This window comes from Cyanistes caeruleus, chromosome 2, assembly GCF_971803275.1.
Source record: "Cyanistes caeruleus chromosome 2, bCyaCae1.hap1.1, whole genome shotgun sequence".
Lineage (NCBI taxonomy): Eukaryota > Metazoa > Chordata > Aves > Passeriformes > Paridae > Cyanistes > Cyanistes caeruleus.
The window spans coordinates 36,122,656-36,146,464 of record NC_141702.1 but is presented as its reverse complement, the minus strand read 5'-3'; the positions used below and the strand labels follow the sequence as shown (position 1 = coordinate 36,146,464).

The 23,809-nt window shown below is 36.2% G+C and overlaps 1 protein-coding gene across 7 annotated transcripts in view; it reads left to right on the top strand.

The window, feature by feature from the left end:
• The window catches only part of RNGTT (RNA guanylyltransferase and 5'-phosphatase), a 213,106-nt gene that overhangs the window by 107,007 nt on the left and 82,290 nt on the right, over nucleotides 1-23,809 (top strand). For 5 of the 7 annotated variants that reach the window (XM_086876510.1, XM_086876509.1, XM_086876511.1 and 2 more), the window contains one exon: nucleotides 16,330-16,398. In XM_086876510.1, coding sequence (XP_086732636.1) covers nucleotides 16,330-16,398 — 69 coding nt within the window. Of the gene's footprint in view, nucleotides 1-16,329; nucleotides 16,399-17,325; nucleotides 18,584-23,809 lie in introns of those variants that run through there. The other 2 variants (XM_086876514.1, XM_086876515.1) reach the window with 1 other exon arrangement.

Sequence of the window (23,809 nt, the reverse complement as noted above, 5' to 3'; positions counted from 1 at the left end):
TTTGGAGTTTAGGTTACACATTTTTCTCTTTGTACAATGTACATTTTAGGATATTTTTGTCCTCATTTAAATCAGTCTTACCTACTGAAATATGTTCTTTTTACTACTCCTACAATAGAAATCTTCTTAAGAGGCTTGAAATCTGATCATTGTTTTCAATAAGCAAGGAGTTTTATGTCAATATTTGAGAATTGTTTGTATGCCCTATGATAACTGCAAGGAGTTTTAGGTAGCAGTACCAGTATTGATGTGGAGTTTTATCTAAGGCAATATTGGTAAACACTTAAGAGAAATAATTATTTGTTCAAATAGATTTCAAATGTTTATTCTGCTCAAAAGTATAGTGTTCATAAACATACATTCTCAAAAGATCAATATATAAACTAAAAATTGTTGTTTCTCTTACCTCAAAATACCTTCTTCATTTCATTACTTGTGTGAACTTGATGAGTATGATTCCTGTAACACTTCCTTAATTAAAAAGGGATTGCGTTTTCATATTCATCATTACTTTGTGAATTTTTCATTGTGTATGGTCAAAATAGACTATAAACAATAGTCCATTCTATTGAAGCCTTGCCCTATTCTGAAAAAGGACTATTTAAAAATTGGTATTGTTTTGCCCAAAGGATCTTTATTCTATTTTTATTCAGTCATCTCTGAAACTATAGCAACAAACACAGTGATGAATACTTCATCAGTATAGCTAAAAAGTGAGCAGACTTCCTCTTGCATCAATGATGAATATCTTGAGAGGGTTTGCCAACTCTGCGTACAGGACAGCAAGGTCTGCAGGGAGACAAGGAATTCCTTCTATCCTCTAAGTCTCTTCATATCCATCAGTCCGTCTGCAGAGACAGGTGCTGCTGAATGGATCCTAAAGGATGACAAGTGGGACGTGCTTAAGTAGATCTTCTCCTTATGTTCAAAAAAATGAGACATTTTTCTTTCCTAATAAGAGTTGGATCCTTTCATCTTTAGACAGGATCTAACAGGATCCTTCCTTTCTTGACTATAATGAGCAGCTTTGTGGTGCTTAGTTGCTGTCTGGGGTTAAACCATCACAAGATCCTTAAAGATTTACACCCTTGAGTGTTCTCAGAGCTTTTTTTAAGCCCAGGTTTCTTCCCTACTTTCTTCCCAGTGTATTTCACTGAGAGAAGATGTGGCTTCTTAAGTCACCCCCCAGGCTTGTTCTTTTCAAAGATCAATGGAGGTAGAAGTCTTTGGGCACAGATGAGATGGCTCTGTTATTGCACAAGCATGTTCAAGACTGAAAAAGTGGAAAACCCATACCTCATCAGAATGAATTTCATCAAAACATTTGGAGTATGATTTGGAGATGTTTGGTGGGTTTTTTTTGTTGGTTTGGAGGTTTTTTTGTGGGTTTTTTTTTTGTTTGTTTGTTTGTTTTTTTTCCCCCCAGTGTTACTGTGGTTTGCTTGGGATCAAGGAACCCATCAAGTGTACTTCATCACATACTATTTTTGTTTTGAGAAGCTTTAATTTTTGAAACAAGTTCTCAGGATGCAGTTTGAACCTCACAAAAGAGAATGCTCTAGATCTCTTTTTTACAGCCTCCCTCCATAATTCCTTTCTATGATCTAAGACATTCCATTCCATTCTTTTTATTAAAAATAATGTATCAGATAGATGGTGTGGACTGTAGGAAGATGACTCAAAAGGCCAGGAGCCTCCGTGCTATATTTAATAGCAGAAAAAGTGGCTAAAACTTTCAGTTATACCAGAAAAAAATGAGTGTTTTCCATGTAGATGTGTGTAGACTTTCAGTGAAAAAGTGGAAGTAATTACTTGAAACAGCAGTGAACTTTGTGCTGTGTTATATAATACATCCAATAATGAAAATGTTCTTAGAGTTATGGATTTGGAACTTTAATACCAGAGTAAGGTACTGACTGATTTTTTTCTAATCTTAAAATCAATTTACTGTGAAATGAAATGCACTTTTAAAGTGCAATTATAAAGTATGACAGCATTTGTAGTTGTGTCTTGAGATTTAGTTTTGGATTTTGAAATAAGAACTGCATCTTTTCACTGTTATTTTAAGATGCTTGGATGGACTTTTATTTTTTGTAAGACTGAGTTTTAGTGGTAAGACAAAAGAAATAGACAATCACTGCGGAGCAGGTTGTGTATTCTCAGAGACTAAAAATGTTGCCTTGTTGAACTCTGATACTGATGAAGAAAGCGGTATCACTACATTTTTTTTCCTCTATAATCAAACACAGATTAGTATTTTAGTGTTAACTGGGAACACATGTATTCTGTGATAGCTTTTTCCTTTTAATGTAACTTCCAGGTTCTCCTAGACATTTTTGAGCAAAGTTAAATTTTTGTTGTTTGTCATTGAACTGGCATGATTGGTCACTTTTTTTTGCATAGCTTGCTTTCTTTTTGGATTTGCATCAGAACTCAGAGATGAGATGGTCAAGTTCCCCCACCCACTGTGTAAGGATTGCAGCAGTCAGTGAACAAAGCTGAGTTTTAGTTAGTGCTTTAAGTGCTTCGTACTCTTAGGCTTTGAACCTTGGCCTTGTGTTTACAGGAATACTAGGCTTTTCAACAAGACACTGTTTTCATTATATTGAACAGGGTGTACAGGTGCATAGAAATAATTCTTGGAAATGGTCCAGCTCTTGGCTTCCCTTACTTAAAACAACTGACAGTTCCCTTGCAAGGCTTTTTTGTGTCGACATTCTCAGTCTGGATATCATCACTAAAGCCCATTGTCTAGTGAAAATTCTGTCTAGCAGGAGTAGGAAAAAAGTTCCTTTCTGTGCAGTCTGTGGTCCCATGGAGAATTGTGCCCATCACTCTCAATGGAACAATAGGGCTAAAGGTTAAACAATGATACAGGTCAAATGAGCAACCTTTTGCAAATGTTAGCACGCTGTATGTCAATGACTTGTCAGTTCTTGGACTATTATCTGGTTTTAAAATGACAGCTTGTCCTAGAGGGATTAGAGACAAGGTAATCTCTGCTAGAAGATTAAATGGTCTAGGATCTTCTTAAAAGTTTTCAGTCAAATCTGTGAACTGACAGGTGACTTACTTTGTTCTCCTGGTTTATTTGACATTTGGATTTTTATTTTTATGTTTTAAAACTGCTTTTGATGCAGTTAGGAGATGTGGAATGGTCAGAGTTTATACCAATAAAGGCATAGCTTCTGTTGGGATGGTTTCCTTTGGAAAATTAAGCAGCTGAGGACCTCTGATGGTGCAGGAGACTGTGTAAGTGCACACATTGCTGATGATGTATTTTGCAGGCAGCTGAGGCAGCTGTAAACTAGTATTTGCATGAAAGAGTGAAGCCTGATAAAGGGCAGAATATGCAGACATTGCTCATCCGTGTCTGCCAAGAGAGCTGTTAACCAGCACTGACTGAAAATTACAAAGCCCTGTCTTGTATCTCCAAGTTGCCTACAGACAACATGTGGACAAGTTTTGCAGTCATGGGACAGAAGAATTGCATGGCAACAATGGTGGATGCAGGAGTGTCAAATACTCTGTCTGTTTATTGAAGATCTCAAATTCCGCATCTCAGTGGAGAGGGAATATTACCATCTGGAGGTTTTTTATTGCCAAGAAGACTTGTTTCCTCTGTTTTTATTTTTGTTTTGATTTTCTATGCCTTCAGGAGTAGTTTAATAGGCTCACCTTTCCATCCTGCATTTCCTGACCTAGAGTTGGCAGCCATGCTTTGGTGTCTGGCCTACATCATATTTCTCACTCCATCTGTTCCATTCCAGGGTTTTGGCCTATTTATCATCTAATCACCTTTTAATTGTCTTCTAACTCATGTCGTCTCTCTACCATTTTGTTTCTGTTTGTTTTTATTTTTTTATTTCTTATATTTCTTCCTCGTTTTGTCCTGTTCCATCTCCCCAAGAAGGGAGAGTTTAATGCTGTAAAAGCAGTATTGCCTTATTCCACCCTTAGATGCTTTTTTGCTGGTGTAACCTTCACTTAAATCTTCTTTTTGGCATGCTTTTCTTCCTGTAAACATAAATAATCATTGACCTGAAAAACCTAGTAAACAAACAGTGAATAAGAAGCTGCAAAGGTGTTACCTTATACTAGAATTTGAAATCTTCACTTGGCAGCTGTCTTATATCCCAGCAGGTAGTACTTCAGCCTGATTGTTCAAAGTTATTTTACCACATGAGTTGTAAAGGTAAGTACAGCCAATCAGCCCAAGTGGTAGCTTTATAAATTGTAAGATGAAATAGGCAGCTAAACTGCAGATCTTGAGCTGAATGTAGGTTACTGCCACTTGAAATTCAGTGCTTGAACTGGAGCTATTTCATGCAGCTGGCTGCAGCACTGCAATGATGTGAATACTATTCAGTAAATATAATTTTGGTCAGTGGGAGGTTGAGAGTAGCAGAGGCTTTGTAGACCAGTGCTGGTGGGGTGTCCAGCTGCCTCTGATTGTTCCTTTGCTTTCTGTGGGACAGGGAGGCTGCAGCTACTTAGATTTAGGTTCCCTCATGCTAGGGCAAACACTGACTCAGCTATAGCTAACTTCTCAGCCTCCTTGCTTAGCTGGAGTCACTTAAGGAGACCCATTCATGAGCAAAAATCTGTGTTCGTTTTCTAGAGTAAACAGAAGAGGATTAGGCTACTTGCTTTTGGTTATTATTATCTGTGATGTTGAAGGTCAAGTATATTTCAGCACAGTAGAATTTTGGTTAGGAAAGAAGTTTTTTTCTTTTTGTTTAAGAAGTTATTAACACATTAGTTACATTTCACATTTTTCAGAAAGTGATTTACTGAAGTTAAAACAAACATTCTTGGGTATTTTCATGAAGGATTATTTTCATAACTTTTGGCCCATGTTAGATATTGCTATTGGTGCAAATTAAATTAATGTAGAATAATTCAGATGTAGAATATGTAATTAAATTCTGATGTGTCAAACTAGTGTGAGAAAGAAAGCAATGAAACTAGTGGAAAAATAAAGGCTTATGGATGAAGTGTTCTACTTGGTGCACATTGCAAGTTTAAACATCAGCACATATTCAGCTTAGCTTTTAACACTTTAACATTAGATTTGAACATCTAACATTTTTGTAAATTATTTCTTCTGTATTTTGTGCAGTGGAAACACTATATACCTATCTAAGTAGGAAAAAGTGTCTTTAACAGTGATTTCTTCTTTTAGTTTTATGGTGTTTTACCAAACCAGGGAAATGCAAATCTCTTTGGACCTAATTACCAATTGGTATGCCAGTATGGGCAATTGAACTGTATATTTGATATCTTGTGAATTAGCTAGAAGACTCAGCTGTGGTGACTAAGTGGGTCACTCTACTCATTAATTGAGGGGCAACTGTTTAATACTGTCCATTGTGCCACTTCACAGCCTGTCACTTTCCAAACTGCCTTCTGGCAATGCGGCTCCACAGGGAAGCCATCAGCCTTCTCATATTGGAATGATGTTCAGGAGGCATGCGCTTAATTTGGATAAAATGAATAAAAGCACAAAGAAAATCGTAAAAATGGGGGTGAATTTTAAAGCAATTTATTATGATGCAAGATTATAGGACATTGCTGCTAGCTCTTTCTTTTCTTGTGATATGTCCAATTAAAAAAAAACAAAACAAACCAAGGCCCAAAACCAGACCTTGTGCAAAATTAATCTTTAAAATAAAAAAAATTACAGAATCTTAGCACTTTACTGTTATGGCTTTACAGTTTTAATTTTGACATTGTAGCAAATAAAGCCCTGAAGTGCCATTGCATAGGAGAAGAATCAAATTTTTTTAAACATTTAAACAAGAATATAAAGTTAAACCTTATTTTTTTTTTATGAAAATCAATGCTTCAGGCCCAGTACAAAATATTAGCTCAGTTTGAATCAGGAATTGTAACAGTGAATGTATGAAAATGCTACATTTTTATGTATCAGTTTTGTGTCTAATTGAATTATTGTATATACAGGTTTGTCTTTGTTGACAAGTCTTATTAGAAATGCTTAATAAAACAAAATCCTCAATTATCTGACTTAATTAAAACAGACCTATCTATGGTTTTGACAACCAGAGACCAGATTAAGTTGGAACAATTTACACAGGGCCTGGGTAACAGATAAACCTTAACAAGTATGCAGCAGTGGAAGATCATTCAGCCCCATTGTACTCAACCCATTGCCATTCTTTCGTTTGACATGAGAAGAACAGTTGAATGTAATATTTGGTCAAACCCAGAGTATTAGGGAGCTTGCAAGCATCAGTGTGATGAGAGCCTTGCTCAGTTGAAGGCATTACAGACTTTACCGAGCATCTTTTATCCATTCAGGAATGCCATAAATGGTAGCCAATTTGTAAATAGATCAAAGCATTTGCTAGTGGAACCTATTAAACCTCCTCCAGCTCCGGGAAGACTGTAATGTCAGATGGGTGTGTTCTGCCAGATAGGAGAGTGTGGGGAGGGTGATGTGGGAAACATCCCCATGCCTAAAGGTAAGAAAATGAAGGCACTGTGCAATTTGAAACAGAGAATTGTGAAGAGCACAGTAAACAAAATGGCCAAACTATGAAATATATTGCTGTTTCTTCATCAATATATATTGCTGTTTGGCAGGGTCCCATAAAGCTTTGAGATGTCCATTCTCCGCTTCCCTCATTTTGAAGCCATCACAAAAGTCAATTAAAGTTTCTTGGAGGAGCTTATTCCTCTTATTTGAAAGATGCATTTGAAAACATCATAGTTAATTGATGTCAGTTTCTCAATTGTCTTTTTGAGAAGAGACTGACAGTGAGAAATGCTTCATGCTTATTTTGAATTCAGGAATGCAGATGTGCTGTCAAATTAAGCATTAACACACATAGTGCTTGTGTTATTCTTGGGTATTGTTTTGAATATATTAGGTGCATAACCTTTGGAGCTGTTCACTCAGAACCAGCACATGGGTGATAGCTCAGTGGGGCTCTTACTCTAGCATGCTCTAGGTTTTTCTAAAATGTCTCCAAATAATTAAGAACATGGCATATAGCTAGTGTTATTAGTATATTTGAAGAGTGCTGTTAATGAATTAGCTGCAAAGCCAAGAAGATATTAAAAAAATATTAGAACCATCAAACTTGATTCTCTGCCACCCTCACAATATATTTCACTCTTGTTCACAATAGCATTTTTTTTCCTGTGTGGCCGAGTAGTGAAATCAAGCTACTTTGGTTCTTAGACTTTCTTAACATGCAAGGTTGCATCCCAATACATACTACAGTTAATTCCAGTTACTCATATATCTGGAAGTGGCTGTTCTTTGAATCTTTTGAAAAGGAGTAGATTTAAGAAACAGATTTCAGTAGATGATACATATGATTTCTGTTAAGTTCTCTATGAAAAAAGCAGACTGTCAAACTGCCTTGTGAAACTGGCAGCAGTTCCAGTAGAACCTGGGAAAGCTCCTAAAGTCCAGTGCATGGAATAACTTTATTTTTTAAAGTTATTATTAATTTATTAAAAATTTAATTATTAATTAAATCATCAACGTTATTATTTTTAAAGAGGTACTTCATGACACAAAGCAAGTGGCAGAGAGAAGGGATGAATCTCTTTGGCTTCCTTGCTTGGAGGTCATTGCTCATTCCCTATCACATGCGTATAAACTCATTTCTATTGTCTTCCTCTTCTGGAAAAAATGTATGGACTCCAGTGAGGACGTTTCTGCAAAATTGCTGTTCTAAAAGATAATGAAGAGTTGTGTCTTTAGAAGCTGATGACCAGTCTCTAGTAGTTCGGGTCCTTGTCAGTCACTGATTACGAAACTATATGGACAAATGGTTGAGGAAGACGCTGCAGTAGCTGTGGTTCTTAATTCTTGTGGAATTACGTTATTTTTGGTCTATGGTCTGCTGACTAGCAGTAAGTTTTCAGCATATTTGACTTGTACATATTTGACTTTGACACAAAGGAGTCTGGGAGCCCTGCACATCACACTTTTCAGCAGGCAACAGAATACTTGGAGCTAAAGTTCAGACTGCAGGTACCAGTGGCAACCTAGATATGCAGCCTTTCAGCTTTGTCCGCTTGGAATGCAAGAGGGCCATCAAATGAGAACACGTTTATAATACTTCTGAGAGGGCTGTTGTAGCTATGAGATAAGTAAATGTTTCTTTTGATGCTCCTGCTGACTTTATAACTAGTTGTAGACAGAGGAGAGTACACAGTTGCTGGAGCAAACCCAGAATTAGATCACCTTCCTTCCTCTCTGTGCATGCACCTGTCTGTTGCCACTTCATGTTATTTCAGCCTTGCTGCTCACGCTGTTAGTAGTGCAGAGCTTGTGGAGGTTCAGTGGAAGTGCCCAGGTGACTTCCTGTCCTGCTGTAATGGGCTGTATTTGGGAGAGGTGAACCCTGGTAAAGATCACCTCCCACAAAATGCTGGGAAATACTAGAAAGTGACCCTCCCACAAAATGATTTCTCCATGCCGTTATCTGTAGTTAGAACAAATGGGAGGTTGTTGGTGAATGCTTTTTTGTGGAATATGAATTTCAGATTGAGCATCCTCTAACAGTGTTTTGCTAGATGTGCCATTAGGACCATATGTGTTTGGATACCATGAGTGATGCTCTAAAGGGTAAGGCAGTGTATTCTCTACAAGAATGCTTGCTAAACATCCATGGAGGAGTGTAGAGAGGAAGCAACACATATTTCTCTTGCAAAAAGTATTTGTTGCTAGAAACTGGTCAGTCTTTGAAGTATTCAGTATTGTTAAACACACTAGCTTTGACTGACCTTTAAAAAGAGGGAAGCATGCCTTGCATGCTCTTTTGCTTGGGCGACAAGTTTCCTGTCTTTAGTACTGGATTCTGGTCTCTAGTGTGTTTAGAATTACTAGGGTATTCCTTATGGAATTCTTACAACCTATTTCAGTGACCGCTTGTAGCCAAGGTGTTTTTGTTGTGGCTGTTGGCTATTCCTACACCTAACAGATGGCACTTGTGTACATTGACAAGCTGTGGGATAGCTGAGCATTACTAATAAAACCTATCACATGTTAAACTTGACCTGACATTAATCAAGTTTTGAATGCTACAAATGATTCATGGATAATAATTAGTCTCTTGATCATATTAGTGAACATCAGTCTCACAATGCTGCCACTATCTGCTTTCATTCTTATAGGGAACAAATCTATTGCCATAATTAGGTGTTTTTCACGTCTTTTGAGCCAAAATGTTCTGTATGATTAACTTAGTAAAAAGGTTTATTTTTAGTCTTTCAGTATGATTGATTTCAGAGCTTCTAGTAAATTAACAAACTGAAAGTCTTTCCATAAAATAGTACTTTATAAAAAGTATATATTTTTATATTTTATGAACTGAAAAAATTCCCATGTGACTTTACTCAGTCATTTGGTATATTTTTCATCACCATATGATTCAGCTGTTGCCAGAGATTACACAGTTCAAAATAGTGGTGATTTTGTTAAACAGGTCAACCTTGGGAGTTTACTTTTACTCTTTTTGTTTAGTTACTGCTTGACATCAAGTGCTTTCAAGATGTACGTGTTCACACAGACAAAATAATGTTTGCAGCTTTTCTCTGTTTTTGTCTAGAATTAGCATCTTGAGTGGATGGCTGTGTAAAAGCTAGGATTTGAGCTTTGAGCATAATTTTTTTTAAAGGATTTTCGTTCAGTTTTACAGCCCTGATTTTAGAGCCCAAAAGCATGAAATTTCTTTTTAAGTAATGAGCAAGTGAGAAGTTTATACTTTGTGTTCCTTATGCAGTTAGGGCAAAGTAGATAATTTCACGGGTTTACTAAAAATGTAGCAGTTATCTTCTATATGTGTTGGTTTCTAATTAGCATAGGAAACTTCTTTAAGCAATTACTTCTTAGAGAGCTCATTTTTAAATTTCTTTTCTACAGTTTTTGATCCTACTTTTCGTTTATGCATATTTTAGATCATTGGCATGGACCAGGAAATATTTTGTTACTTCATGATTTTTTCTTAGCATATTAGCTTAAGAATATTTCGTATAAGCTGTGGTTTTCTGACTGTACTCCCAGTTATTATGATTCATTTTCTTTCTTGCCTTTTATTGCTGGTAAGATAAATTTAGCTAAATACAATGACTAATGAAGGAGGATGCATTATAGAATTGGACGTTACCCTGATGCAGATACACTCCAACTGATGCTGTTCTTATCTCATTTATTTGACATAAAAATCATATTTTGATTAGGAAATGAGACTAATGCAGAGGAAACCGGGTCATATTAAATTAATGAAAACTTTTCAACATTTTTATAGGTCATTTGGAGGAAAACTTGAAATCATAAAAATGAGAGCTCACTTGTGGTTTTGTGAGGGAAATCTTTACTTTATGACCATGTGTTAAGTCACACTCCTGAGACCATGGGCTGTGATTTCAGGATCTTCAGAGTTACTTGGAAGGAGCTACTTTGGGGCAAGCAGCCAGTTGTAATAAGCCATTGGCTGGTCAAATACTTTGGCAAGTGCTCAAGTATCTAGAGATCTCCTTGAAAGGAGACTCCTGTGAAAGAGAGCAGGGAGTGCATTTTTTTTCTTGCTGCTGTAGTCCTTCTGGAATATTCTGTCTAATCTAAATGGCATGGTTTCGGTTGATAAAAAAATGGTATCTGTGGGATATCTTTTGAAGACACATTGAAATATATGAAGAGTTACATCTGCTTCCTTGTGAAATGTTTGAAATGTGAACCTTGTTTCTTAAAAAAACCTCTAAGAGATGTCTTGGTCAGAGTCTAAAAAGAGGAGCAAGGAAGAAAAGTTGAAGGAAGAAAAAAGTTGCTGAGAAGTAGGAATTAATTTTTAATTGCACAGACAGTACTTCATTGGACAGCTTAATGAAGATTGTGTTTCTCCATCACAGCATGCTGTAATTTGAGATTGCACAGTTTTCTAAATAAATTGCTTGGCACTTGAGCGTATCACTTGAAGAGGAACTTAAATATGTGTGAGAGGAGAAGGTTTCATCCTCGTAGCTGTCTGAAAGTTAGTCTGAAATGGTGATCCAAGTTATGTCTGGTTTGGAGCAGGGAGGGTAGGAAGCAGTAGAACTGCCAGAGGTGCGTCTTTGATCCTCTCCCATCTCCCCCCAGATTGTTAATTTACACTAGGTTTGTTTAAATCACCTGTTTTATTTACAATGCAATGTTAGATGAGATGATTGGTATCCTGAATGTGAAAAAGATAAAAGTCCGCATGGTTTGAGTTACACGTGAGTTAGTTTTTGTTTTTTTTCTTTTTTTAATCTATATTTCAGAAAGTGTGTGCTCCCTTCAGTTCCCAAAACCATGAATTCCCCAGAGTCACTAGAGATTGTTTTGGAGGGTTTACCATGTATTTGCAGTCATTCAGTCAGTGAACCAAAATAAAAACTTCTCTCAGTGCTTTGTTTTGGGCTCTCTTTCTGTTAAAATGTCAACTAGCCGACTTCTATTTGTGGAAAGTTGAGATTCTGTGTTTTATTTCTAAATAATATATGAAACTTTTCTCACATGCTATTTGATGCTTTTTTGCTTTGAGACTGAAAGCAGCTGTTCCGTTCTTGATACCTTCTCTGCTTTTAGATACAAAACAAATGAAAAAAGATGTGATGCTGTAGGACAGGGGAAACTGGAAAGATTCTGGTGAGGAGGAAGGAGCAGAGACCACAGCCATAGCTTAAAGGACCTCTAAGCTTCCCTCACTTGACATTAAACTGCATTTGATAATATTTTGAAGCATTGCACAGCAACCTGCATATCATCTGTACTCCGCCAAATGCATGCTTCTTTTCCAGGAGGCCTCCTTTTCAAAATATACTGCTTGAAAGCTAAAGTTTAGAACGTTAGTGGTTTGATGATGTGGTGGATGATGGCTCCATCATTGCCTGCAGAGTGATTTATTTTTGGGAAATGTGATAGTTTGGAAGAATCTGAGCCAGACTATTTTTGCATTATTTTTACTGATCTTAGCATAAAAATTATTCTGTGGGATTTCTGATGTCATTCAGAAACAGGATTTATGAAGGTTTATGTAATAGGTTATCTACAGAGATGTTTGAGCTCATGTTTATAAAACTTGACAGTTGTCAGTATGTGAGAATATCGAGGCTGATGGGGAGGGTTGTCATCCTTGGAGAAAGGGATGGTCCTTGAAGTTGGACTGAAACCTAAGACAATGAAGTTGTGAAGTTAGGAATGACAGTGGGGCCATGTATGAAGGTGTTTTTTGTTTTGGCTGACTGGTAATTCAATTAATAGTTTATTTGTAACTAATACTTTAGAGTGAAGTATGATCCCTATCACAGCTCTCTGTAGAGTGAACAGGTCCAGATGATCAGTAACTTGAAGGTGAATCTGGAAAACCCCATGGGACTGCAGGCAGAGTTGTTCTATTTTGACTTGAAGTGAAGCATATAGCAGTTCTGGAATTGATAAGCAAAGATAAGGGATCTGTATTTGTCTTGTATTATAACATTCAAAGGGATTTTTTTCTGTACCCTGAAGTGTTTCAGCAGGCTAGCAAGCAGTGTCAGTTTTGAATCAGAAATACAGACAAAATGGTTACCAGTATTTGCATATTGTGACACAAGAGATCAATAATTGCGATGTGTGTGCAAGGACCTTAGTAAAATTATTTTGTAGAAAGTCAGTATGACTTTGCAATCATCATTATGTTTTGGAATCCTCATAATTCACATTGTGTTTCCATGGGATTTTATTTTATTTTTATTTTTTTAATTTTTTTTTTTTTTTGTAAGGGGAGAGAAAAGGCACAGGAGTACCTGCTGGACTTACTTATTTTATGAATAATGTAATATCTGCAAACTCATAGAATTATGTGTCAGAAATACCAAAACTCTAACAAAAACCTACTCTGTATGCATCTAAATTTTCTCCCCTTCGTGCTGAAGGAGCATAGTGATTTCTTTGTTTGTATAAGTATAGGCATACCTGTAAAGTGTGAATTTTCAATTATCCAGAGAAGAACTACGGACTGGTTCAGTGTTTTAGCAAAATCAGCTTCAGCAAGTTGTTAGTGCTCTTTTGGTGACATACTGCTTCTCTGCTTCTCACTGGTTAAGGCACAAGGAGAAATCCTGTTACTCATCATACAGCTACACTCAATCCATGCAATTATACCGTTGTTTTGCTTAGAGAAGTGTTACTAGATGTAGCAATTCAGTTGAAAAATATGAAAGGAAAAGTTTTTAATAATAAACTGTAATAGGAGTATATGGCTTATTGTGGTGTTCAAGGGGAAGAAGGAAGCTGAAAGGAGTGAACAAAGGGGATCTCAGGTGGAAATAGATTCCATGAGACAACAAGGAATTGGATGCCAGAAGAGCTTGTTCACATGCATCATTTACCCATCTTTTATAAAATGTCATTGAGATGCATTGCACTTTATCTGATCCATGGCAGTCATCCCAGTCAAGCAGGTGTGCTATTTATCATGGTGCCGATTAGAAAAGACCATTCTGTTCAAGTTAATTGGAAATTTGAACGTGTGGAACGTTGAATAACGCTTTTTAAAAGATGAACCATGGTATTTGCATTTGAAGTTCATAAACTGAAAAAAATGTAACTTTTTTAGAGTCAAAAATACTTGCTTGTATTGCTTGTATGTCAGACATTCCTTTTATGCTCATTTCCATGTCATTCCAAGCCTTCTGCAATATTTAATGTCTGTGTATTCTGTTCACACTTTGCATAGTTTAATTCTCAAGAAAATTTTTATGGAAATAATGTCAGAGAAAACGTACATTCCTTCCTTCATTCCCTCCCCTCAGTTGCTAATCCTTTCTAGTCAAAATTCCTTTCTAGAGAAAGTGTTATCATTCAAATACATGTAATTGTCCTAATGAGAATGAAAGAAGAATAACTGGGCCTACAAAGAAGTGTAGTTATCTGTTGAGGCTTGCTCTGGATTTAAAATCCTTTTGTCTTTGATATCTAATTGACACTTGTGAGGAACTGTCTTAGTGAAAACACTGTGGACCTCCAAACTGAGAACATGTTTGACTTTGAAAATGGGTGGCAGCTTAATGGGTCAGATTCCTTTACATTTTATAATTCTGGCTAAGTAGTGAATGAAAAGTATCAGAATGTATTTCTGAAAAGGGAAAATTCTAATACATATTTTCCTCTCAATTTTTCAAGTTGTAATAATACTTTAATGTAGTTTCCTAAAACTGCATGTTCACCAGAGTGGAGAGAGTTGCAAGCCAAACAGCACAGTAATTATTTCCTGCTTTTCCACATACTCCAACTTAAGAGATTGTTTCTATATTCTTAAGTTTTATTTTGGGAATACATAATTTAGTTCTGTAAGCTCCAACACCAAAGTCACTGTCTCCTCAAATTGTAATTCCCTTGAGAACTTCAAAAACAGATGCAGAAACAGAGGTGGTTGATTTTTCTTAGCCACTTTGGTCAACGCTTTTTGATAAGTTAGTCAGAAATTTTATAAAAAGTAGTCTCAACTAATTTGTAGTTTCTGTTTTGTTTTTGTTTGGTTGTTTTTTGTTTGGGTTTTTTTGTTTCAAAAATATTGTTATTCCTTAATACTAACATTATCCAATGAGAGGTTTTTTGGTACCTGAATTTAATGAAATCAGTCTTGAGCATTTTTGTAAGTTTGGAGCATACTCTTATTGCAGATGACTGGCCAGTCAGTTTTGGAACTGCTAAGTAAGTAACTTGCAAGTGACCAACAGAAGATCTGGTGTGTGTAGAAATAAAAAAAACCCACAATATTAAAAAATTTTTTGACATTTAAATGTTTTTTACAATGCACTCATTGCTCTAATAAAAACAAAGACTAACAACAGATTAATGAAAGAATTTGGGATTATTTTATTGTTATTTTGTGTAGTCATACCTAGCAGATGCCTTACAATTGTGAACTTCAGCTGTAAATTTCAAGATAGCAACATGTTGTAACAGCAAGGTGCAGCTTCAAGTTTCAATTATGGGCTTTTTCTTCTGAAAAAATGTGTTTCATTGTATAGTTTCCTTATTTGGAATTAAATATTCTTGAAGTATTTTTCCACTTGAGAGCACTCTCAGAGTGTGGTTTTCCCTGTTAAATTCTAAAACTTGAATAGTGAAAGCTTGCTTTGTTGTTGGAGCTATAGGCACAAATATAGGCTAATGAATGGGTAAGGGAAAAAGCTAAGTTTTTATAGCAAAATGATCAGTCATTCTGTGCAAACATTTATAGGTTCAAGTGAAATATGTTGAATCATTACTGTTTGAAGTATTTGGCCATGAAACATAAAATTGCATTGCTTTTAGTTGTACAGCCTTAGAAGGATACAAATGTTAGTTCTCAGCTCCTTTCATACTTTATTGACTTCATTTAAATAATTTAGTTATAATTTGGTCAGCAGATCATTAAGTTGAGCTCTAGAAAGGAAATTGTGCAAAATTAGCAGACCAGGACAAAATGATTTTAAAACTGACTGTGATTTACTGTGTCTGTATTTGCTATGTTTTATCACCATGTGGTACTTTTGTGCCAAAGTTTTTTCAAATGCTACTAAAAGTATCTACAACTTCAGGACAGATTCTCCATCTCAACAGTAAAAAATAAATTGAAATTAAAAAAGAGATATTTTGGTAATTTTCCTAATTTTTGCTATTACTTGTCAGTTGTAATTCTCCTTGGTTATTTGCTTTTCCTTAGGCAAGTAATGATTTAATATGGAAGTATATCATCAATTATCATAACTGTTGACTGGTTTCAGTGATTTGTTTAATTAGATGTTTTTTCTCTGATAAATTCATCTTAATGGATATATTTACCTCCATATGGAATTCACAGTCTTTGAAAGCATAAAATAGAATATTTAAGATACAAATTAATTCAAAGAGTTGTTTTACAGTCATGTAGCTGTGTTACTGGTTTATGCCCTAGTTAGGAAGTCTGTAAAATGTGAATTTCAAATGATGCCCTGAAGTATTTTCAGGAAATAAGTTCAATCTAAAGTAAGTGCTACTTGTGTATTAAAATGGCAAATGGATTTTTTAATTTGCCCACAAATGACTCTAGTGTCCTGTATTAGAATTGATATTTCTTCATTTTCTATTACATAGAATCATCTTGATTTCAAAGTATTTCTTTTTGGACAAAAGATTTTCTAGCCTGGAATATTCTTTGTAGAAACTGCTACTTTGTTGATTTTGACATTTCCCAAGCTCTAACATTAAATAAGCTGTTTACTGGCAAATGATTGCAGTAGTAGCATATAATCCACTGCTACTCACTTTGATGTGCATTTCTCTATGGAAAAAGGATTTCCTTCTCTTTTGTTCTACAGCTCTTGGAAGGAAACTTCGCCAGAGAAGTTAGCCATGAAGTGGATGGACTGATATTTCAGCCTACAGGAGTAAGTAGCATAAAGAATGGATTTTTCTCCCTTTAGTCCCAGATGAAATTCTCACTCTCCCTTCCCACTCATCCATCCACTAGCTAATCTTTGCTCAGGATTACTTTGCAGCATTGTTTCTGACTAGTTGCTATCTATTTGTAGTATGTGTGATTTCTTACTAATCAATGGTGGTAGTTTTCAGGAATCATCTCATGTTTTTTAGAGTATGTACTATGGATGTATTCTGCTAAATAATGAAGAATTTTCTATGACTGCATGAATTCCATGAATCTTTCAACCATTTATTTGAGCTCTCATATTATTTTGCTTTTTCAAGGATGTTCACATATTAAAATTTCATTAAAATTTGTGACTCATATTGTTTTAGTGTAATTGAAGCATGGTAAATTCTTGAGCCATGTCTGCCAGTGTAAAGGTAAATGAGTGGCCTGGGGAGAAGTTACCAAAAGTACTGCAGAGAACCAGAAAAAATAATGCAAGTGGTTCTCCAGCTAGCATGGCATCATCCATCCTATTACTTCTCCTGTTGAATCAGATATAGTGGATACACTTCAGTATGTATTGTATATTGGCATAGATTGTTGCTGTAGCATCATCCATCTTTACTTTTTTCTTAGCTTGTAAATCACAGGATGGTTTGAGTTGGAAGGGACTCAAACTCTCATGTAGAGATCATCTAATTCTAGTCCCCTGCCAGAGGGGGTAAGGACACCTTTTACCCCGTTCAGCCTGGCCTTGAACACTTCCAGGGATGAGAACCCACAGCTTCTCTTGACAGCCTGTTTCAGTGCCTCACCACCCTCATAATAAAGAATTTCTTCCTAATACCTGATCTAAACCTATTCTCCTTCAATTTAAAGCCATGCTCTCTCATCCTGTCAATACATGCCCTTGTCAAAAGTCTCTCTCCGTATGTTTTTGTAGGCCCATCTTGGATATTGTGAGGCTGCTAAAAGGTCTCCCTGGAGCCTTCTCCTTCTCCAGGTTAAACATCCCAGCTCCATCAGCCTGATTTTATGGGAGAGATGCTCCAGCCCTGTGATCACCTCAGTGGCTCTTCTCTGGGCTTGTTCTAATAGCTCTGTGTCTTTCTTATGCTGGAAGTCACAGATCTGGACACAGCATGTCAGGTGGGGGTCTCATGATAACAGAGGGGCAGAATCACCTCCCTGGCCCTCTGTCCTCACTTCTTGTGATGTAGTCCAGGGTATATTGGCTTTCTGAGCTAAAAGTGCACCCTGACAGCTTATGTTGAGCTTTTTGTACACAAACACCTCCAAATCTTTCTCCCCAGGGAGAAAGTCTTGATCCATTCTCCACCCAGTCTGTGTTTGTGCTTGGGATTGCCCTGACCAGGTGCAGGACCTTGCACTTGTGCTTGTTGAACTTGGCTGTTTGCACCAGCCCATCTCAAGCCTGTTGGGATCCTTCTGGATGGCATCTCTTCCCTCCAGTGTGTTGACTGAATTAAGAAAGGAATTATTTTCAATTACTTTAAATTTGACAGATATTTCTACCCTTCCAGTTACTTGTGGAAAGTACATGTGTATACTTCTCCAGTTGAAACAGATTTTTCCTGGTCTACTTCCTGTACTGCAGATCTCAGCAAGAGACCATCACACTCCCATCTGAAAATAAGATAAACCTCTCTGTTTCAAGTTCTGCATTAGCTAACTAAGCAATTAGGCCACAGGCCACATACCTTTTTTATTATACGTAGCTATTTTCAATTTAAAGCAAAACTTCTAGGGTAAAAAAAGTTCACACTTTCATAAGAAGTCCTGATGATATCTTAGAATACTGTTAGAATCTAAAGCAATTATCAAGGGTTCTCAAAAACACTTCCCTGAAAATTAGAGGTTAAGCTAAGCAGAGTTACTACAGCTAAATTTGAAATTACCTTTTCTAGTTGAAATGAACTTACTGAAGAATGTATCTCTTAGTCACTGTTACAGGAAATCAATATCTGATATGTTTTGTATTTCTAGAACTTGTGTTTTCTGATTTAGCACACTAAAAAATTTATAACCCAACTAAAACAATTTTCTTTTATAAATACTTATAAAGGTTATTAATCTTTAATGTATTTGTTTAATTTAACATTCAAATTTTTATATTGTTCCTGAGTTTATGGAATGTAAGTTTGTTGCATCTGTTATTAAACTGATTTTCCTGGATGAAGCAATATGCAGTTTTCTCAGTGTAATGACTTTCATAGTTGAGAAAGTGTAAGTAATATATTTAGAGTAAAAAATATTATTGTAGACCTGTTACTTGGGAAAGAAATATTAAAGCTGATTAACTGAAAAGGATGAAGCTGATAGATGCCTTTTTTTTGTTATGTGATAGAGAGGGAATAAATTAATAGGCAACAATACAAGAGCAACAGTAAAACAATGGATAAATGACCCCTTGAGAATACTAACTGAAATAATTTTTGTGTTGTGGTTGAATGCATTATGTATTAGGTCTTTTCAGAAAGAAAACAGCAACCCTCTGTTGTTGATTGGGGTATAGAACCCTGATTGTGAGAGTTAGAGACCTTTATAAAACCTTTGTCTCAAGTGAAGAGACCACGGCATATCCAGAAGAAAATTAAGAACCATAGTTATTGACATAATTGATTTTGCAGAAAGAAAGGATAGACAGAAATTGAGTTTTAGAAGATCAGGGAAATTCAAGAACATCTTTTGGGAGATCCTGAATACCAGTGTGTGTTTTGAGGAGTACACAAATGTAGAAAATAATTGAAGCAAATTCACAAAGAAGGATGAAGTGGCAGCAGAGGAGGGTAAACAGAATGTCAACATGTATAGACAGAAAATTCTTTGGGAAAAATTACCCACACTTATCATATTTTTGATAGGTGAAGCATAATACAGAAGTAAACGTTTTAATACAAGGAATGTTGAGTTTATTAGTTCACACTGTTTGAACGTGTTTTCTGTGTTTCCCTTCCCCTCTGCCCTGGTTTACTCAGAGGTGTTCCTCTTGTTATCTGGTCTTAGACAAAGGCATCCAGACCTGAGTATATGAATATTCCCCACTAGCTACAGGCAACACTGATACTGGGGGTCAGTATGAATGGAGAAGGAATATTTTGTTTTGAAGTTTGGTTTAATTCTGATTTGCAATAAAACTCCAAATATCCAAAATTATCTGTGAATTTGCTTTTAGCCTCCAGGAGCTCTCGGTTTTCTCACTTTTCTCTTTGGTTTGAAGAGATTTGGCATCAAGTGCCTCTGTATTATTCCAGTTTTGAGAAATTGGTATGCTTTAATGAAAAGGGATTTGTGAAAAAGTTTTACTACTGAATCAAGGGTTTTCAGTTAGATATAAGAGGGTTTTCTTCTCTTAGTCTTCCTATCTAAACTCTTATTATGTGAGTAGCAAGGTTCTTCTACCGAAGCAGAAACTATTTTGCACTGTGACTGATGACAGTAGAAACAACATTAAGTTGAAAGAGTTGAAAGAGTAAGGCAATTGTTTCCTGCCTGTGCAGGTTAGTTTCTTTTGCAAGATCAGACTAACTGAGCATTATTATTCCTAATTAATCCATCACTTGAGTTACTTATATTGGTTATTGCTTGGGGTATGCAAAGGCTTTCATTTCACAGTGACATTTGAAAGGCTGTGGCTGAGGCATCCCATCTCCTTCCCATTTCCTCCCTTCTCAGTCTGAAAGCTTTCACAGATCATGAGAAGAGCATGTTTAATGGAAGTGATGGATGTTTTTGCCTTGTTTATGATTTAAGAATGCTTTGTAGGTAGCTTGAAGTGATGTGTGGCTTTTAAGCAATTCCTGCATTAACATATCATACTCTTGACAACTCCATCACAAGAGACAAATGTCTTATTATTGCTTCTCTTCTTCCCTTTGTACTTTTTCCTTTGCTCTTTTTCTCTTCATGCATTCTCTTTATCCAGCAGCCCATTTCCTCATTCCCTTTGATTTCCCTTCTCTGTTGCTTCTCCCTGACACATCTTTTCCCTATATCATTGTCTATCCATTTAAGATCCTATCACTATAACTCTCATATGCCTAAATCAGCTCTGTTCTGTCTGATTAACTTTATGGTTCCTTTACCTGTAACTGGTTGACAGAGCAGGGCCCAAAGGTAAGTGCTAAGTAGGAGTAAAACAGCAGCAGGAAACTTCAGGGACAGGTATCTCACCCTAGGATCATGCCCCAGACAATGAGTCAGTTTAAAGGTGAAAGCCACATGTCTTATTTACAGATTCTGAATGCTTGTGTAAAGATTGGAAGCTTTCAGTCCTCTTTTTGAAATGTTCAAAAGAGCAAACTTCTTACATTTGTTTTAGAGCACTTGCAGGTTACCAGCCCGTATGTTTTTAATGAAAATCTCAGAAATGGCCTCTCCTGATAGCAGAATTGGCCGTCTGGACTCTGCCCACTCATCAGTGAAATTGCTTTTCATGTCTACCTTGTAAATCGTACCTTTGCTAGATATCTCAGAGTGTCTAATTTTTATGCTAGTAATCTCCTAACAGCCAGTTTTCTTGCTGACTAAAACTATTACTTTTCCTTTGCTCCGGGAAAGGATGTAGGAATTATTTTTCTTACTTTAGCCAGCTAAGTGAAGACTCCCTGGCCATCAGTTAGGAAGGCCTAAAGACAGCTTTTGAGCATCTGTGGTAAGCTTGTATCACAATTTAACATCTTCTGGTTTGTGTTTGCCTCCTGAGCTCTGTTACATTTTTGCATTGGCTCTGTGTGATTTCTGTTTGGTGCTCCTCCATACTCTTATTTTGGATGAGGAATAAAGTCCAGTTGTGTGGAGTTGGGATTTTTAGAGGGAAAGACGAAGGGCAGCTGCTGAACTCTGTTCTTCTAAGATAAATATTATTTTAAAGAACAGCTGAATTATTTAACACATAGCTCCCCATACTGAATACTAATGCAAAGCTTAGCCTTTAAAATGAAAGAATAACAAACAGGTTTTTATAACTGAGTAACATTGCATGAGTTATTACTGTATCTTCCTTCCTTCCCTTGGCAGACTTAGTGGTGATCTGAAATGCTTGGTTGCCTGTTAATTATTTGTGCTATTCCCATTGTATAATAGGCTGTGTTATTTTCTGTCATTGTAAAAGTTCATCCAAAATCACTGAAGTTAAAACTGAATTAAATATCTCCAAAAGATACCACCAAATAAAACATCTTCATGATTTGTCTCATTAAGCAGTGCCAGTTTGTCCTAAATAATCCTATATAATTGGAAAGCCTTTTCTTCCACAGTATATATTTTACCAAATGGTGTGTAAATTTTTAATCATAGGCCTAGTCACTTGCTGGCTTATTTCTGAAACTCAGACATCCTGTTTATCAGTGATGGGCAACAATTACTGTTACGTATTTCTTATGCAATAGTAAGTAATGGCTTCAGGCAGACTCAGATATACCAAATGTACTCTCAGTACCAAAGCTGATATACAAAGGCTTAGGAAGAATCATATAATAGCATAGATTTTTGCTTCTAATATATGTTTCTGGATTTAGCTTTCTATTTTTGTAGTGATTCATGTAAGATTTGGAGGCAATGGAATAGAATAGAATAGAATGGAACAGACTTATTTCAGTTGGAAGGGACCTACAGTGATCATCTAGTCCCAACTGCCTGACCATTTCAGGGCTGACCAAAAATTTAACCATACTATTAAGCACATTGACCAAATGCCTCTTAAACACTTACAGCTCTGGGGCATTGACCACCTCTCTAAGAAACCTGTTCAATGTTTTACCATCCTCTCAAGTACAGAAATTCATCCTGATGTCTAGTTTAAAACTCCCTGGCACAACTTCGAACTGGTCCCACACATCCTATCACTGGGAGAAGACACCAGCACCTCAGTTTGTTAACACAGATGCTAAGACCGCCTGATTTTTTTTTTCCTCTAGAGTTTGCAGCAGATGGAAGGAGAACCTGGAGAGAATCATTTTCATCAGTCTTTTTTGTTGATCCACATTATTAAAACTTTTCATCTTTAGAGTATCTCTTTGCTAAATGTAATTACTTCTGTAAGAGGAATGTTCCTGATTGAATCCGTTGCTATCAAGGGATGCTGTTGTCATATCAGTGTGCACTTCTTGTGCAGTTGTAGGTTTTCCTTTAACAGAGAACTTGCTGTCAATCTCCTTAAATGCCACTGAGCTTTGCAACTCTTTTCTGCCTATGAATAGTTGTTATATTCAATTTCCATGACAATGTTCCTTGCAATTAATCTCTTAAGTAGCTATCCCCATCTCAAATATACAATTTTTTCACATGCTTTGCAAACATACCCAAATATATTAACAATACACAATATTCCTTTGAGGAGTTTTCTGTGACTGTACAAGTAAAACTTTTATACTAATTCAAGTTTGTCTTTGCTCACTTGGGTTGACTTGTTTTCTACTTTCTTTTTCTTTTTAAATCCGAAAACTAGAAAATTAAGAAATGTTAACCTAAACACCAGTAAGTAAGGTCTAATTAAATTAATTACAGCTTATTTAATTAAATTGCTAGACTTCTAGGTACAAGTATCATGATTTTTGAACGTAGCAGATTTTTATGATTTTCAGTTACTTTCCAAGAACCTGAGATAAATCACCCCAGTAAATATCTACATTTCCCTCTTTCCCTTTATGAATCATTTTTAGCTCTAAATATAGTAAGATTGGAGTGTAGGAAAAGTTTTTCTTGTTTAACTTTCTTCTCTCGGGCCTCTAGTACATTCAGATTGAAATGCAAACATATTTGCTATTTGCCAGAATTGTTTAACCTGACTTTCTTATTATGTCAGCCTGAATAGATGTGTCAAGTGTCTTGAGTCTGATTACCTAAGGAGAGTGTTGGTCCTAGTTGGTATGTTGCCTCATTTGCTTGCTAATGACCTGTACTGCCTGACATTCTCTGATTTCTCAGGCAGTGAACTGAATTTATGGGTGCTATCTAAATGGGTTCTTGAACTTCTGTTGTGCAGTTTAATCATTCTGCCTGCCAGTGGCAGCAGGAAAGACATTTCCTATGTTTTGTGTACTAGTCATCCTTGGGATTGTCACTTGACATTAATATGGTGGTGTCTCTGCATGTGTTGTTTAGGGAAAGAAAAAAACCATTTTCACTGCCTGCTACTGTTTTAAATGTTTGGATAATGAAGTTGTAGAATCATAAGTCATAAAGGCTTTCAGAAATGTTTTTTGCATGGTTTCTTTGTCTCAAAGCCACCTGTCGGAGTTTGTGGAGTGTACTTCCTGTCATGCTTTTAACTATGGTTACATGTATTTTCTAACTAAAATAAATAGATATATATTAGGAGTATGTAGTGTAAATGGGATTTCAGGTGGGAATACCAACACAAAGGTTCAGCTTCTGCAAAACATACCTGTTTTAAAAGAGAAGGT